This window comes from Cnephaeus nilssonii (genome assembly GCF_951640355.1).
Source record: "Cnephaeus nilssonii genome assembly, chromosome: 20".
Classification (NCBI taxonomy): domain Eukaryota; kingdom Metazoa; phylum Chordata; class Mammalia; order Chiroptera; family Vespertilionidae; genus Cnephaeus; species Cnephaeus nilssonii.
In genome coordinates this window covers 3,630,574-3,647,529 of record NC_137091.1, presented here as the reverse complement: position 1 = coordinate 3,647,529, position 16,956 = coordinate 3,630,574, and the positions used below count along the sequence as shown (strand labels likewise).

Sequence of the window (16,956 nt, the reverse complement as noted above, 5' to 3'; positions counted from 1 at the left end):
CAAGAGGAAGGGAGGCCTGAGGCCAGGCCCAGGAGTTTTCTAGAAGGAGGATAGTGATGATGAATAACCCAGCCCCACGTCCTGAAGTCTGTGTGTGCGTTGTTTATTTCAAGCCCAATCTGGAATAGCTGGAAACAGATCCCTCTGAGCCGCCGTCTTTAGGTTGTTACTCATCCCACCCTCTCTTTGGCCTGAGTCTCTGATCTCTTCAGCCTTGTTGAAAGGGCTTAAAGGGCCTGGCCGGTGTGGCTCAGTGGTTGAGCATCTACCAATGAACCGGGAGGTCACGGTTCAATTCCCAGTCCGGGCACATGCCCAGGGTTGTGGGCTCCATCCCCAGTAGGAGGCGTGCAGGAGGCATCCATGGTTCTCTCTCATCATTGATGTTTCTGTCTTTCCCTCTCCCTTCCTCTCTGAAGTCAATAAAATGTATAATTTAAAAATTAAAAAGAAAGAAAAGGCATGAAAGTGTCTTTGGAGACCCCAGCTACCATGTGGATAAATTCTGCCCTCGGTGGGGTCGGTGTATTCGTCTATTCTGCGTCCCAAGTTACCGTGCTCTGCACGCGTCGCGTTCTCCACCTCGGACAGAGCCGGCAGGTGGCTCCTTTAATCCCCTTTGCAAAACCAGGACAAGGCCTCCAACCACAGAACGTGGAGCCTCATTCAGGGTTTTTTTTGTTTGTTTTTTTTTTAAGTGAAAAACGAATCCTAAACACCTGAGAGATGAGGTTCCTAATGGGAGCCCAAGGAGCCTTTAACCTGGGCATAGCCCTACCCCACAATTATAGACCATTTCACGCTTGACTGGAGCTGTTCTTGGAGCAGAAAATGACCATTTTTCTGCTTGCACCAAATGAAGCAGGAGACCCACGTATCCGGCCGCAGCAAACGGCCGGCTCGCCCGGGCAGCCCGCTTATAATCAGCGAACTCGATGGCAAGGGCATCGCAGGATCAAAAGAGTTAATAATTGGATCCTGCCCACGGCGACCGCACAATTAAGGTCGAGATGAGCAGAGATGAAAAATTTATTGTGAAAACGCAACGCCGGCCTGCACAACACAACCATTTCTCCGAGCAGTCATTTTGCCATAATCCTAATGATCAACCCTATTCCACTGATAATGGGAGAAAAACTAATTGCAGGGAGGACAGGACAAACCTTTTTTAATCTGCCTTGTCATCCCAACGAGGTCCGGGCCCATCTGTATTAACCTTGGCTGACAGAGTCACATGATGGACATAATTTCTTATAATTTACCAGCCATGGATCTAACCTTTCTTCATCAAATATTCATAAAGGCAGGATTCTCAATGATTTTCTGTCTCTCCTCATATTTACAGCTTGTTGTCTTCTTCCTTTTTACAGTAATTTGGACACAATTGAAGTCAAATGGAATTAAAGTTAAATGCCTTTCGCCACCAAGGTGCCTAAAAGCAAAGCTTATTAGGGGAGGGTGGCGAACCGCAGTGGGGGACCTCGTGTTCCCAAGACCCTCAGCATCTCCAAGGAGTTCCCGGAGGCTGCTCTCCCCCTAAAAGCGAAAAAACAGAGTCAGCCGGAGAAGAAAATGCCATTCTCACCCTGGCTGCTTTGTGTCTAGCCCAGTGGTCGGCAAACTCATTAGTCAACAGAGCCAAATATCAACAGTACAACAATTGAAATTTCTTTTGAGAGCCAAATTTTTTAAACTTCAACTTCTTCTAACGCCACTTCTTCAAAATAGACTCGCCCAGGCCGTGGTATTTTGTGGAAGAGCCACACTCAAGGGGCCAAAGAGCCACATGTGGCTCGCGAGCCGCGGTTTGCCGACCACTGGTCTAGAGCATCGGCCTGCAGACTGAAGGGTCCTGGGTTTGATTCCGGGTCAAGGGCAGGTGCCCAGGGTTGCAGGCTCGATCCCCAGTGTGGGGCGTGCAGGAAGCAGCCGATCCATGATTCTCTCTCATCATTGATGTTTCTCTCTCTCTCTCTCTCCCTCTCCCTTCCTCTCTGAAATCAGTAAAAAAAAATAAATAAATTTTTTTAAAGGAAAATGTCCTTCTCACGGCCTGCTTCAGCGTAAGCTCTCCTAGGCCTGTTGGGCACGGACTCCGTTGCTGAGCTGAGTCCGAGGGACCTGGGAGCCCAGGCTGGTGGCCAGGCCGTTGGGGCCGGTGAACCCAGAGGCGGAGAAACCGGGGGGCTGTGACGGTGGGCAGGAAGAAGGCTTGGTGCCGCTCCTTAGAGAGCGACCCTGCCCAGCCGCGGCGTTCCTGAGGGCCTTTGGTAGGAAAACATCTGCTTCCACTTTGCCTCTTTGTTGCTTGGTCAGTTTTTAAGAGGCGCGTAGATGAGAGACGTTTTACAAAGCTCAGGTGTTTACGTTTCAGCCCAGTCTCTTCTTGTCACTCCTCCCCCGCAAGCCTTGGGTTTCGGGGGTTGGCGGGACATTGGGGAAGGTGAGAAAGGACCCCCTTTTCCTCCTCCAGGCCTGGGGTGACCCTACCTGTACTGTGTTGGTAGTTATAAGTTCACCCTCAGGTACGAAAGAATGGTTTTACCTACGTGACGTCTAAGTCCTGTGTTGCCGAGCCTGGCATGGACTTCCTTCTCCTCGAGTTCCCAGAATTCTGACTGGGAGACAAAAACTCAGAACTGAAAACAGTTATATTCTCGAAGGACGGAGTCCCATCCCCAAAGGGTTTTGTTTCATTCACCATCAGTTGGTATCTTATCTGTCTTGAATTACACACGTTTTGCACAGATGTAAACATTTTAAAAGTCCTCCTTGACCTCTAAACCCCCATCTCAAACCTTGTCCTTCCAAATATTTTTTTCTGTGCATTTACAGACGTATAGATATAGCCATAGACAATCTTCCTCGTTTGTCCTACACCCGTGGTCGGCAAACTGCGGCTCGTGAGCCACATGCGGCTCTTTGGCCCCTTGAGTGTGGCTCTTCCACAAAATACCACGGCCTGGGTGAGTCTATTTTGAAGAAGTGGCGTTAGAAGAAGTTTCAGTTTAAAAAATTTGGCTCTCCAAAGAAATGTCAATCGTTGTACTGTTGGTATTTGGCTCTGCTGACTGATGAGTTTGCTGACACTGTCCTACATGAAGGGTAATTGTGCTATACAAAGCAGTACACACCTAGCTTTCACCATTCGGTCATCTACCTTATGCCTGGGCAGCTTCCGCTCCCTGTTAGAACAGAGACTATTTAAATCTGTTTTATTCCACTTCATTGTCACAGAGAAGTTCATAGTAGAGATCTGCCAGTTTGGTATTATTCCCACAATGCGACATGTAGGTTGTTCCCAGTTTTTCAAATCATGGACAGGTACGCACGATGTTATTATCTATTTGGGACTGAGGTAGTTCCAGTCATTGATTGAACAGCGTGCTGGCATTCACAAATGCAGTGCCGAGAAGGTTTACACTGACCCGACAGCTCAAACTACTTCTTCAGTGTGTGATTCTAACAAGCCACGTCTCCTTTCTGATGGTAAGGATGGAAACAGGAGACATGGGCATCCTCCGTGCCCCCCACAAATAAGTAGACGCTCCCAATGGCTGTGAATTCCATGTTGGGGGTGGGGTGGGGCGGGGGGTGGTGAGCAGCTGTCAGAAACGCCCGAGTAAAGGTTGTAATGCAACAACATGGTTATGGCATGTTTCTTGTGACACAGATTCCGTTATACCAAGGTCAGGCGTGTCACCTGAGCTGTGACCACCTGTGACCATATGGGGCAGCCCCGCCCGGTGCGCGCATCCTCCTCGGGCCCTGCACGTTCTCTGTTTGCCCTCCCTGCTAAGACCCGTGTTATAGAGAGGCGTCCCTGATGATGTCAATGACGGTTTTCCATGTAGGGCATGTGTACATGCGTGGTCTTAATCACCACGTCTCAGACTCTTACACATGTAAAAGGAGGTGGCAGGACATTCTCCGAAAGGGTCAGAACAGTTTGCCAGAAGGCGGAGGGGCAAGCCCTTTCACTGGGATCTCAGACACTCTCCTCCCTGAAGACGGGGAGTGGACAGGTGCCGAGACGACCCCCAGTCCCCTCGGGGTGAATGGGAGAGCGAAGGCGTCTCTGCCGTCTGGCCTCATGAGCAGAAGTACAGACGGACACTCCCTGTGTCAAGTAAAGAGGCTGGAATGTTTTTAAAATCACACGGATTACTGTTCGGTTTAGGGAACAGCCAGAGTCGGGTGACGAGTGTTGTCGAGTAGAGAGAGGTTCTGCGAAGGTGAGACCCGGGACCTGAGGACGGCCCTGCTCGGAATGAGCCTCCCGAGTGCGTGAGGCGTGGGCGGCTCCCTGGCGGCCAGGCGCGGGGCCGCGGGGGACAGTCCCGTCCGGCTGGGCTGGCCCGGCCCGCTCCCCGCGGACCCCCTGCTGTACGGCTCAGCCAGAGCCCAGCCTCTGCACCCAGCGGCCTGTGTTCAGGGGCCGGAAGGTGACCTGCCACAGGCCTCTCGCTCCCAGACGCCTCCCTCTCGACCTTCTGCACACGCAGGCGTCGTCCTTTCGTTCCCGGTGACCGTCTGAGTTTGGCGAATGAGAAGGCAGCCGGATCCGCAGAGGGCCCCGCGGTGTCTGCCCTGCGCAGACCGACACTCGGGCCCGCGCCTCTCCCTGGCCCTTTTTCTCGACGGAAAAAGCCTTCTTCCTGGGCCAGCGGCTCCGAGACGAGGTGGCCGGCGCTGGCGCACGCGGCGTGTTTCTGGGATGGAACCTGGGCTCTGCGGCTGCCTCCGTGTGACAGGTGGCACAGTGCCCCTTCGGGGCCCTCCCAAGGTCACCCCACAAGCAAACGCTGGTGCTGGGGGCGTGCGAATCACCCCAGACAGCGAGGGAACGACAGGCCCACGCTTCCCGAGCCCCGAAGTGTGAGTCTTTGCGCCAGCGGGAGGGCCAGGGGTACGCACTGTAAGTAATAAACGGGTAACGGCTGGTCTCTCACCTGGAGTTGTCCCCAGAGATGGGAAAGCTGTCCTTGTGATGATTAACGAATAAACCCACCAGTTAACCCGCAGTTTGGAGGCCACGTGGCAACCCTAAGGCGTCTCTCTAGCAACGCGTCCCTCCTGTCCAAGGCACCGACAGGCTTTGTCCCGGGCTACATCACTAGCGGCCCGGCACGGACTTCCCTGTGCACAGACTTCCGTGTGCGAGGGCGGCAGAACTGGGTCTGCGATCTAGCAAAGTGCAGTGTTTAAAAAGCCTTTCAAACCGAGTCATCTTATATGCGAAGCCGCACTGACCCAGGGGCCCGGCCGGCCGTGGCTCTCAGCAGGCAGGATTGCCCGCCCTCCCCCGCGGCCCCGAGGAGACAAGGAGCAGCGTCAGTGCGATGGGAGCTGAGCTGGCAGATAGACACCCATCTTGTGGACTCAGGAGCCCGGCGAGGCCTGGAGTGCTCTCTTCTCTCCTCTCCCGGCACAAAGGGGGGCAGAGACTCAGGTAGCGGGCCAACCGGTCCGGAGCCTTCCCTCCTCTCAGCCCTGGGGCGTGGCAGCCAGGCAGGGAAGAGTCTCAGAGGATGTGTTTGCTTCATCCCCGAAACCTCGTGTAGGTTGAGCTTAGAAGTTTACCTTCTCAAATGACCTTTTTCCTGGAAACGTTCGAGGCTTTCATTCCCTGCACAGCCTTCTGTATGTTCCCATCGTATTTTATTTTTTAAAATATGTTTTAATTGATTTCAGAGAGGAAGGGAGAGGGAGATAGAAACATCAGTGATGAGAGAGAATCATTGATCGGCTGCCTCCTGCACGCCCCGTACAGGGTATCGAGCCCGCAACCCGGGCATGTGCCCTGACCGGGAATCGAACCCTGACCTCCTGGTTCATAGGTTGACGCTCAACCACTGAGCTACGCTGGCCGGGCCTATGTTGTTATCTTACTCAAGGAAGGCCTCAGGGATTGGATCGTGGGAAAGTGGTGACCGGAAGGATGGGAAGAAGCCACGGGACAGACGGTCCAGGTGAAAGACACAGCAGACGCTGATGCCTGAGAGGAAGAGCAGATGAGCCAGCGGGACTAGTGCAAAGCGAACAGCAGGACACGGGAAGGAGAGAAGGCCCCGGAATCGGGGGCGGGGACCGAGCAGAACTTTGACTTTTACTCAGCTTTGAAATCGGTGCATGGCATGCATTCAGCAGAAGACTGGCATGTCCTCGAAAAACTGGCCTTTTGTCTTGGCCCAGATTCCGAATTTGGGCTTCCCGCCGTTGGGCTGGGGCTACCCTGAGCTTCCCGGTGTGTTAGTGAATGTGCTCCCAGAGGAAGGGACACGAAGGCCAGGAGCCTCCGCTCTGGAGAAGGTTAAAAAGAACTTGGGAGATTTCCTCGGCGTCCAAAAGCCAGTTAAGCAGCCCGGCCGGCTGGCGGTTCAGGGCTAGGCACCAAGAGGTCTCCGGTTCGATTCCCAGTCGGGGGACATGCCCGTGTTGTGGGCTCGATCCCCAGTACGGGGCGTGCAGGAGGCAGCCGATCAATACTGATGTTTCTCTCTTATTAATGTTTCTGTCTCTCCCTCTCCCTTCCTTTCTTTCTAAAATTCATAAAAACATATTTTAAAAAACAATTAAGCAGAGAACACGGAAGTATTTCTAAAAAATAGCAGTACAGTGGGAAGAGACTGACAGGTGAGCAGATGGGGGGGGAGGCATCAACTCGGATTTATTTCACAGCTCACAACCCCAAGGAGCATTCCACCGTGAGAGCAGCTGGCCCTTTGCTCCTTTGTAAGCCATTGTACTTGGCTCATACCTCAGAGCGGGAGTGGGTGACGCTGCCGTGGCAGTCTGTCTGTCTGTCTGTCTGTCTGTCTGTCGTTGACTTTACGGGAGAAAATCCTTTGTAGAAAACAGGCTCTAGGTGTTCATCAGATTTCTCCATGATACCTGCTCCTCCCGCGGGTTACGACGAAGTTTCTAGATGCTGGTAACCAGTGGTGTTAGCCTTTTCCCTTTCATTTCCACGACTGTGCAGTACTGACGTGACTCATGATCTGCGTCTGAGTAAGTGGCATTGAACCAAACAGTCAAAAATTAAAATCTTCAGCCCAGCCGGTGTGGCTCAGTGATTGAGCATCGACCTACGAACCAGGAGGTCACAGGTGGTGGGCTGTGGGCTCGGTCCCCACTGTGGGGTGTGCAGGAGGCAGCCAATCAATGAATCTCTCTTATCATTGATGTTTCTATCTCTCTCTCCCTTCCTCTCTAAAATCAATAAAAATATTTTTAAAAAAATTTAAAGTCTTTTTTTAAGAAGAAATGTTTTGAAAAAACATAATGATGCATCTTAAAAACATCCCAGCTGCCTTGAATTTCGGATGGCTAAGTTATTCTGGAATCCTTCTGAAGTTTGAGACCGTCTCATGCGAACGTGACTTAAGTTTCAGGCAACAAGGAAGTCCTGGAGTTGGGGCAGGGTTATCCTTTGTCCGCACGCTCCTTTGTGGGTGCTGTGCTGACAGAGGACCGCGGAGAGGCCATATTCTGTGGCCGAGGAGGGCTCGCAGTTACCCGGTGGGGATTTTGTTCCAGTAATTGCATCAAATCGGACCGTCTGCCCTGTCGCAGGTACAGCATCCGTATCGCTCATTAAGGCCTGCGCCTGCCCGCCGCCCCTCCCAGCGGCCGAGGCACGGGCGGAATACATTTTCCTCCAAAGTGTTTGTTTTCATTGTTGCCCTTTAAAAATAATGAGCTCATTCTATTCCTTGGCAAGGAACGTTACCCTAGACCGCTTTGAAATCGTATATCTTTTGTCCAGCCCATTTCGGCCGCGGTTCCATAGCTTTGTGAGCCGGGGAACCCGACCCGGCCGCTCCTAAAGCGCCCGTCGAGCCGCCGCAGACTCGATGCCTAGACTCGCCCGGCCTACTTGACCTTTACATTGTTAGCCGGCCAGGTAGAAGGCATGCAGGTTTCAGGTGACCCTATCATGTGACCAGAGATCAGAGGTCAGCAGCTCCTAAATGTGCAGCCCTCAACGTGGCCCATTCATCGCCCTCATTATGGAACTGACGGGCCGACAAATGAACCCACCCCGGGGCGAAGACCGTTCTCAGCCCTCCACCTCCCCGGGCCTGCACCCCAGCGGAGGGCCAAGCGCTCTCACATATTAAGTGGTTCCACGAGCCTGGCAGGGGGGGCAGGGGGATGGGGAGGAGGACTCCGAGGCCTGTGCTGTGTGCCGATCCTTGGCAAGAGCCGACCCCGAGCTGGTGTTCACTGAAACGGAGGTGCTGTCGGGAATTAGATGCCATGTGATGTGAAATATCCTCACCTTTCACCATCGGAATTGCTGTGTGGGACAGGATGCCGGGCAGTTTATGGTCGTAAAAGATGAACGTATATCTTTTATTCCTATAGACTCTAGATCAGGGGTTCTCAACCTTTCTAATGCCGCGACCCTTCAATACAGTTCCTCATGTTGTGGTGACCCCCAACCATAAAATTATTTTCGTTGCTACTTCATAACTGTAATTTTGCTACTGTTATGAATTGTAATGTAAATATCTGTGTTTTCCGATGGTCTTAGGTAACCCCTGTGAAAGGGGTCGCGACCCACAGGTTGAGAACCGCTGCTGTAGAGCCTAAGACCATCGGAAAACACAGATATTTACATTACGATTCATAACAGTAGCAGAATTACAGTTATGAAGTAGCAACGAAAATAATTTTATGGTTGGGGGTCACCACAACATGAGGAACTGTATTAAAGGGTCGAGGCATTAGAAAGGTTGAGAACCACTGCTCTAGATGATTATGTAAGAAAACGTGTCATCCATCGTTGGCCATAATAATGGTCTTTGTAGAAATGTGAAGGGAAATAAAAAGTTATTCTCCTTCCCCCCCCCCCGACGTGGTTTGGAATCTCCTGAAGATCTAAATTGGCAAGAGGACAGGGCCCATTTTAGACCAAATGGGACTCCCCAGAAAGGGTGAGGCCTGGGGGAAGGGCAGCCAGCCAGATGCCCAGGGTGTGGCCCAGCCCTCTCCCCCACTTCCCAAGGACTGACCGTGGGGGAGGCAGCCCTCACCCCAAATGGGGATCCGATACTTCCCTCCCGTCTCTCAGTTATGGTGAGAACCGAATGAACCTGTGCGGGGGGCTAAGCTCCTTGGAGGCATTCAAACAGCGTACAGAATGTAATTGTCCTTTGCATCAAGCGTTGCTCTCTTCCTTCCCATGAAAGAATTCTGTTAGGAATTCATTCTTCTTGTCTCCTCAGCGGCCTGCGCTTGCTAATAGTTCTCCATCAAGGTCTAGTTTCTTTGTACTTTTTTTTAAAGCTCGCTTCCCCCCCCCCCCCCCCAACGCATCTTGTAGCGGGACCCATTGCTCCTGAAACCTTTCTTCATGGCCCCATTGAGAGTGATGGGGGTGTTACCTGTCCTTCTTTATTTGTGGCGACATTTAGGGACGGGGAGGAAGACCGTACGTGTTTTCTTAAAATCGATGGCCAGCGCATTACTATAAAACCTATCGATTAAAAACCACAGAGCCCGGCGTTCGTCACCCAGTCTGTGAAGTGATGCAAGGAGGGAAGGAGTTTCTCCCTTGACCTCTGCATTAACCTTGTATCGACGGCTTGCATACCCCTAATTAACACACACTTTAGCTAAAGTGGTTAATCCCAGCCGGGCGGCCAGTGTCCACTAATGTAGCCGCGGCCCTGGCCATCCGGATCTCAGTGTGGCCCTGGGGGAGATCTGCGGACGGCGGCCCCCGGGAGTGACACCTGTGCTGGGGAGGGGACCCTCCGGGCAGTCTGCGCAGCGGCCACCCATAGGACACCTGTCAGCCGCTTCCCATTACATCACAAGGTCGATCCTTCAGAGAGAACCATTCCTAAGCAGCGAGAGTTTGCAGGCGGGGTGGGGATGGGGGGTGGGGAGATGACAATTATGGAGTTTTTTGAATGGAAAGAGCATGAGTACGTATTATTTTCCTTTGCTTCATGAAAGGAACAGGGCTCCCGAGTAGATTCACGTTTATTCGCTAACCCGAAGCATTAAAAAGGTTTCTCTTTAAGATGGGAGGTGAGAGGACAAGGTCGAAGGGGAACCTGTAACTGGTTGCTGTTTAGCTGGGTTTGGAAGGATCTGCTCTCCTGGGGAACCCCGGGGACAATCCGTGCCTCTCTCTAGAAAGGTCCTCTCGTCCTGGTCATCACACTGGCTTCTGTCACACGAAGGCCCGTGTGGAGGACAGCAGCACGCTCTCCTTTCCCGGGTAATTAGTCCCAAGTGGGAACATGATTTGAACCCAAAGCCAAAGCCAGTGTTTCCTGCTTTCACACCCAGACAAGCTCGGCCCACGCCGCACTCTGTCAGCATTCTGGTTTGGCCAGGGCACCATCCGTATCCACTCGGCGGGCGGGGCGGAGCGGGGAAGCATGGCCGGCCCGTCACAGCCCTGGGCTGGGGCGTGTGCTCCGCGGCCGGGGCAGACCTCTGCAGCAGGCTGTGTTCTCTCTCACTCCCTCCAGGTGAGGGCAAAACCCACTGACAGTTAGAAAGCACCCCTATGGCCTGTCTGCAAACCTCCTGGCAGTCTGCGCAGCGGCCACCCATAGGACACCTGTCAGCCGCTTGATGAGTGGGCCAGCACTCATCACAGCTGGCTGATCTGCCAACTGGGTTAATGTGTGCGCAGACCATTTTCCCGCTGCGGGATGAGGTACTCCTTTTGGAGTGACTTCCTATCAAGCTTCCCTCTCTGGTTGAGCATCACTGAGCATCCCTCTCTGAGCATCCCTCTCTGATTGAGCATCACTAAGCATCCCTCTCTAATTGAGCATCACTGAGCATCCCTCTCTGATTGAGCATCACTGAGCATCCCTCTCTGATTGAGCATCACTGAGCATCCCTCTCTGATTGAGCATCACTGAGCATCCCTCTCTGATTGAGCATCACTGAGCATCCCTCTCTGAGCATCACTGAGCATCCCTCTCTGATTGAGCATCACTAAGCATCCCTCTCTAATTGAGCATCACTGAGCATCCCTCTCTGATTGAGCATCACTAAGCATCCCTCTCTAATTGAGCATCACTGAGCATCCCTCTCTGATTGAGCATCACTGAGCATCCCTCTCTGATTGAGCATCACTGAGCATCCCTCTCTGATTGAGCATCACTGAGCATCCCTCTCTGATTGAGCATCACTGAGCATCCCTCTCTGATTGAGCATCACTGAGCATCCCTCTCTGAGCATCACTGAGCATCCCTCTCTGATTGAGCATCACTGAGCATCCCTCTCTGAGCATCACTGAGCATCCCTCTCTGAGCATCCTTGAGCATCATTGCATATCCCTCTCTGGTTCCCAGGCAGCGAAGAAAGCGCCATTTACACAGCTCTGCCAAGCTCCTCTGTAATTAATCTCGGCTTCCCTCGAGTATTAATTTCCTCCCATCGCTTTCATGTGCCTTAGAGACGGTCTCTGGCCCCGGGGAGATGCGCCCTGGGGACCGCAGCAGCGAGTGGCACCGTCTCCCACACCCCCTCTCTCAAAGGCGCCCGAAGAATGCACCCTCTGGTCCGGGTGCCGTGCGGGGCTTATCGGTGCAAACAGTTTAATATTTATGCTAAGAGGATTGTCCGATGCAGCTTCTGTTGCTTTAATTCTTGCTTTAAATAAATAATGAGAACATTTACACACGCGACTCTTCTCGGGGCCCGGAGGTCAGCTAATCTTATTATTTATGAAGTGATGTGCTACATAATAGTACTTAGCGCGTGTTAACAGACGCCATTATCCGGCCGGCGCGGGGAGCGGGAGATATATGGGAGGCCGTGTGTCATTTGCGGCGAGGGAGTGCCCAGGATGCCGGCCCCGCAGTTAAGCACATGGCAAAGTAGGTGTTCAGTTGAAGTATGTTTTCCTGGGCGGACCCCTTTCCATTGATAATTCCCCAGAGAAGGAGATGTCTCGGAGTCAGGAACCTTCTCTCCCATCACGCTTGGAAATAGGTCCATTCTTCGATCTCTTCGTGGTCGGTCCCGCGCAGAAGACAAATGGTGGCCTGGCCACGGCTTAATTGGTTTAGAGAGCATGGGGCGCGGGTACAAGAGCTCACAGTGCAGATGGTCCCCAGCTACAATGGCTTGGCCTCTGACTTCCTTTTTTTTTACTTTACAATGATGCGAAAGCGGTATGTATGAAAATCACTACAGGAGCTAGTCACACTTCGTGATGCAATAGGCTTTGTGGTAGAGCCGTGGTCGGCAAACGGCGGCTCGCGAGCCACATGCGGCTCTTTGGCCCCTTGAGTGCGGCTCTTCCACAAAATACCACGTGCGGGCGCGCACGTACAGTGCGATTAAAACTCCGTGGCCCATGCGCAGAAGTCGGTTTTTGGCTCTCAAAAGAAATTTCAATCGTACTGTTGATATTTGGCTCTGTGGGCTAGTGAGTTTGCCGACCACTGGGTTCGGCGGATCCCATGCATTTTCGACTTACAATATTTTCAATCCTGATGGTTTGAAGGGACGTAAGCTACGTGTGCTACATCAGGGAGCACCCGTGTTTCTTCTCAGGGCACCCGCTGTCACCGCCACGTGGCCCGAAAGTATAAATTGTTTACTCTTGTTGGTGGTGCTAATCCTCACTGAGGATATTTTTCCATTGATTTTTAGACAGTGGAAGGGAGGGAGGGAGGGCGAGAGAGAGGGGTGGGGAGGGAGAGGGCGGGAGAGAGGGAGAGAGAAATATCTATGTGAGAAACACACATCGATAAGTTGCCTCCCACACGAGCCCCAACCAAGGCCAGGGATCAAGCCTGCAACTGAGGTACATGCCCTTGACCGGAATTGAACCTGGGACCCTTCAGTCTGCGGGCGGGTGCTCTACCCACTGAGCACACCAGCCAGGGTGAAATTGTTTATTCTTGATTGCAGTTTGCGTTTCCTTCTCTCTGGTCTTCTGTTCTCTCCCAGATAAACAAAGCTAAAGCCACACGGATCTGGCCAGACCCATGTCACATCCGCGGGCCCGCTGCCCACCAAGGTGTGGTGTGGCCGCTGCCCCGACTCCTTCCTCCAAGGCGGTGCTGGAGCCGCCTATGCTAATTAATTTCTCGGCCATTGAAGACTAATCCACTTCATAAAAACCGTGATTTAAGTGTTCTCCTTGGGGAGTAACTGCTGCTCGCCTCTTAATTTAATTTGGTGGCGGTTCCCCCACGTCCTCATCAGCAGAAATGAATATTAACCTCTATTTGCATAGCTCCCTGTAAGCCCGGCTCTCCTTGGCGTGCCTCCTCGGCGCACGGGGCCGGGCGGGACGCATGTAAATCTCCGGGACCTCCGAAGTCAATCCCGGCCTGTCCCATTGTTTAATCTACCCTCCGACGTTTCCAGGCAGTAAATTCAGTTAATCTTCCCCCAGTAATCTGGTAATACATCGAAATCCCACCGTCATTCAAATCTGGTAATGGCCTCCTCACACACGCCATCACAGCGGAGCTCGCGGGGAACGAGTTCACCAGCTTGAAAGGCAGAGTAACCGCTTTCCCCTGGCGATTGGCTTCTCTGGAGCCACTGGAGAATCAGCGAAATCTGGGAATTGGAACAAAAAGGAAAGTTCCGGCACCATAAAAAAGGATCCTCCCTTCGCATAACCACCTGCTCACGCGTAACGGCGGCCGTGGCCACCGCGAAGGGCGGTCTTGGGGGCGTTTGGCCGCGTGGCCTCCAGTTGTCCTTGGGGGTCGGGTGCTCCGGGTGCTTCCTCCCGCGGATGAACTGCCTGTTCTCCCTCTTCCAGGTGCCAGTCCCGGATCGCTCGCACTTTACCCGCCGACCAGAAGCCAGAGTGCCGGCCGTACTGGGAGAAGGAGGATCCCTCGATGCCCCTGCCCTTCGACCTCACGGACGTCGTCTCGGAACTCAGAGGCCTGCTCCTGGAGCCCAAACCCTAGGAGGCGTGTGTGTCTCGGGGGAGGGGGAAGAGGCCATCTCTGGCTCCTCTCCTCCATCCCCACCACGGGCAGTGTGGGTAGACGCGGCCTTTAGATGGTAGAACCCGGGTCCCAGCTAGAAACGGCTGGGGAGTGGGCCCTGGGATGTGACAGTGTTTGGACATGGCCCAGTGTGATTATCCGATTTGATATTAAACAGGACCTCTCCCCCTTCCTGCCCCCCCTCCCCATCGTCCCCACTTGGATTTTTAATGTGAGCCGTCCAGCTCCAAGGCCAAGGGAGGTGACCAGGGTGAGCCCAGCCTGACAAGGCCCAGCCTCCTTCCTTCTGAAGCCTCTACAGAGCAGCAAGGGCAGTGACTAGCGCCGCCTGGGGGACCACAGAGCTTAGAGACGTCCCTCCCGTCCCTCACCGCACCGCTTAGAGGCTGTGGGGCCCAGTGTGGCAGCCGCCAGCCACGCATGGCTCCTTCCATCTAAATTCAAAGCTCGTTGCAAGGAAACATTCGTTGAGGGCTGGAGCCACATGGCGGGTGGTGAGTGGCCACGTGTGGCTGCTGACGGCTGCCCTGGCCGGTGCCCAGAACATCTCCATCCGCAAGGGAGGCCCTCGGGGACAACCCTTCTAGACACAGCGTGGGAGCAGGCCGTGGGCTCCCCCCCGCACCCCCCTCTGCAGCCCCGTCCTCACAGCCGCAGTGAACTGGAAGGCCAGCAGCTCATGGAGTCGCCTCTCTCTTCTCTAAGAAACACCTGGGAAAGGCATCCTGGACTCTGCACGCAGGGACCGGGAGTGCTGGCCGTTCAGAGCAGGCCGCCCTGATCCCATGAGAGAGACACGCTCCATTCCCAGCGCTTCATGGCGTGAGCCAGCGTAGCTTTGTCCGTCCTTTCCCAGATCCCCCCATTTGCACATAATGACAGGTGGGGTTGATGGCATTGGAGCCTTAGAGAGACGAGGTTGAAACCTGGGCCCCGATCACAACTCCCTCCACTAGCCTGGTGACCTTGGGCCCGTTGCTGGGCCTCAGTTTCCTCATCTGTCTAATGGGGACACTGAAGGCACTGGCTCCCAAGGGGAAGTTATTTTGCCATAGACGTCCGGAACACTTTCTGACATGTCGTTAAATGCCCCATACAAAATATTAGAGCCATTATGTACCAGTGAGCCGGCCCCGTGGAGAGGTGTTCCCCTCCCGTCCTCACTCCTTGCACCAGGTTTGTCTGGTGATGCCGAGACATGTCTGCTGCCCTTTGGTGACCCCTAGACATGGTGAGACTAGCTCGCCCCTCCCCCGGCCCGTGATTCTCTCGGAACTGTGTGCAGATCGGAAGGCGAGGAGCGCTTAGCCCCTCAGAGGCGCGCTAGGCCCCGCCTCCCTGCCGTCAGAACCTCATCCCAGGTTCAGCGCCTGCGCTCACGCCCAGAGCTCACCTCCACTGAAGGGTCACCTTAGGCAACGCGGCCAGGGCTTCCTCTCCGGAGACTGGGTATCTCTGACCTTGGGTGACTCCCAGGCGTCCTTGAGCCTCCCTATCCGCATCAGTGCGGGGAGCAGGAAGCCTGGTCCCGGGACCTCCTCCACTCACCCAGCCCTGCCTCCGGGGTTTGCGGGCGCATGGAGCCGTGTCGGGGAGCAGGGCCGGGCACAGGGGCCGCAGCCCCGGCGCCTCCGGGCCATCTCGCCCGGGTTTTATGCAGCCCCCACGGTGCCGGTTCTCTGTTCATTTCACGAGGGCCGATATCTGAAAACTTGGGAGATTTCCTATGAAATAAAGCGTGTGCTGTCTCTAGGGTTCGGACGATCCGGCAGCCCCGGGCATGGCGGCGAGCCGAGTGTCTTCTGGCTCCGAGGTGGCGTGAGCTCCCCGTGCCCGCGGCTCCGGCCTCTGCGTGGTAAACCTGATTGCCCCTCCCCTCATGTCACTGCCCCCGCCGGCGTGCTGCGCCCCGTAGGAGAAATAAATGTTGAGTGCTTACCCCAACATGCGTGTGTTGCTCTTACGCCTCTTCCTGGGCTGTCTGCACCCATGTGTTGTGTAAAAATGCCAGCGGGATGGGGAAGGGGCCGGGAACGGCTCCGGGAGGCCCTCCGGTGCGAGGCGGGGGGCCTGCGTCCGTGGCCGGGTGGGGCCGGGGCCGGCGGTGAGGCCGAAAGGTGAGGCCCATCTCCTCTGCCGGCTGTCGGGTAAGCGTGATGCTCTCCCCGGGGCTTCGGTGCAGAGGAGGAGGAGGGGCCAGAGGCATCAGAAGGGGGCTGCTGGGGGTGCAGGGGGACAGGAAGCCTGGTCCCCGGGACCTCCTCCGCTCACCGTCCCCGCTGCTTCTTGCCAGGCTTGCCTGACCCCGCTCTCTGGGGAGAGTGCTCTGAAGACAGCCCCCCCACACACAGCTCAGCAGCGGGGAGCCCTGGGCACCCACAGACAGGCCCCTGCCTTCCGGGGCTCTCTGCCCGCTCCCACGCCAGGTGTGGGGGTGCGGGCATGTGTAGGCACCAGAAGAAGGACTTGCCCTGTAGTGGGGGCACAGACAGTAGACCAGCAAGTGAGGAAGGTGTGGTAGGTGCCAGGGAGGGACCCCTGGGTGAGGGGACGGAGCGGGTAGAGGGCCCGCGGCCGGGAACAGCTGGTGGGCTGCTCGGGCAGGAGAGGGCCGCCCGAAGCAGAGGAACGAGGGGGCAGTGGGGCGCTGAGGGGGCGAGGCCGGACCAGCGTGTGGGTTTGATTCGATGCCGGAGACCCCGGGTTCCCTGCAGGGAGGGTGCGGTGGCTGAGCTATTCCTGTTGCAGGTCATCGCTCCGGCTGCCGCCTGACGCCCAGGGTCTCAGACAGCAGGTGGCCCCTCATCCCCGAGGGAGATCCTGAGATGGGGACGGTGTCCCAGGAGCCCCCTGAGTGCAGGGGGGGTGCCTCCCTCCGGGCAGCCCCCGCCCCCCGGATGCCACACCCACCCCGTTCTCCCTGCAGCCTCCGCCAGGGGACTTGACTGGTCAGGGCATCGCTGGAAACAATGATTTTATTAAGTTTCTAAGC

The 16,956-nt window shown here is 54.9% G+C and overlaps 1 protein-coding gene across 2 annotated transcripts in view; it reads left to right on the top strand.

Annotated features, from left to right (window-relative positions):
- The window catches only part of FTO (FTO alpha-ketoglutarate dependent dioxygenase), a gene marked incomplete at its 5' end in the record, with an annotated part of 299,032 nt that extends 283,124 nt beyond the window's left edge, over positions 1-15,908 (top strand). For both annotated transcript variants that reach the window (XM_079759889.1, XM_079759891.1), the window contains one exon: positions 13,769-15,908. In XM_079759889.1, coding sequence (XP_079616015.1) covers positions 13,769-13,922 — 154 coding nt within the window. In that variant the 3' untranslated portion in view covers positions 13,923-15,908. The remainder of the gene's footprint in view (positions 1-13,768) is intronic.
- Between the last annotated feature and the right edge of the window lie 1,048 nt (positions 15,909-16,956).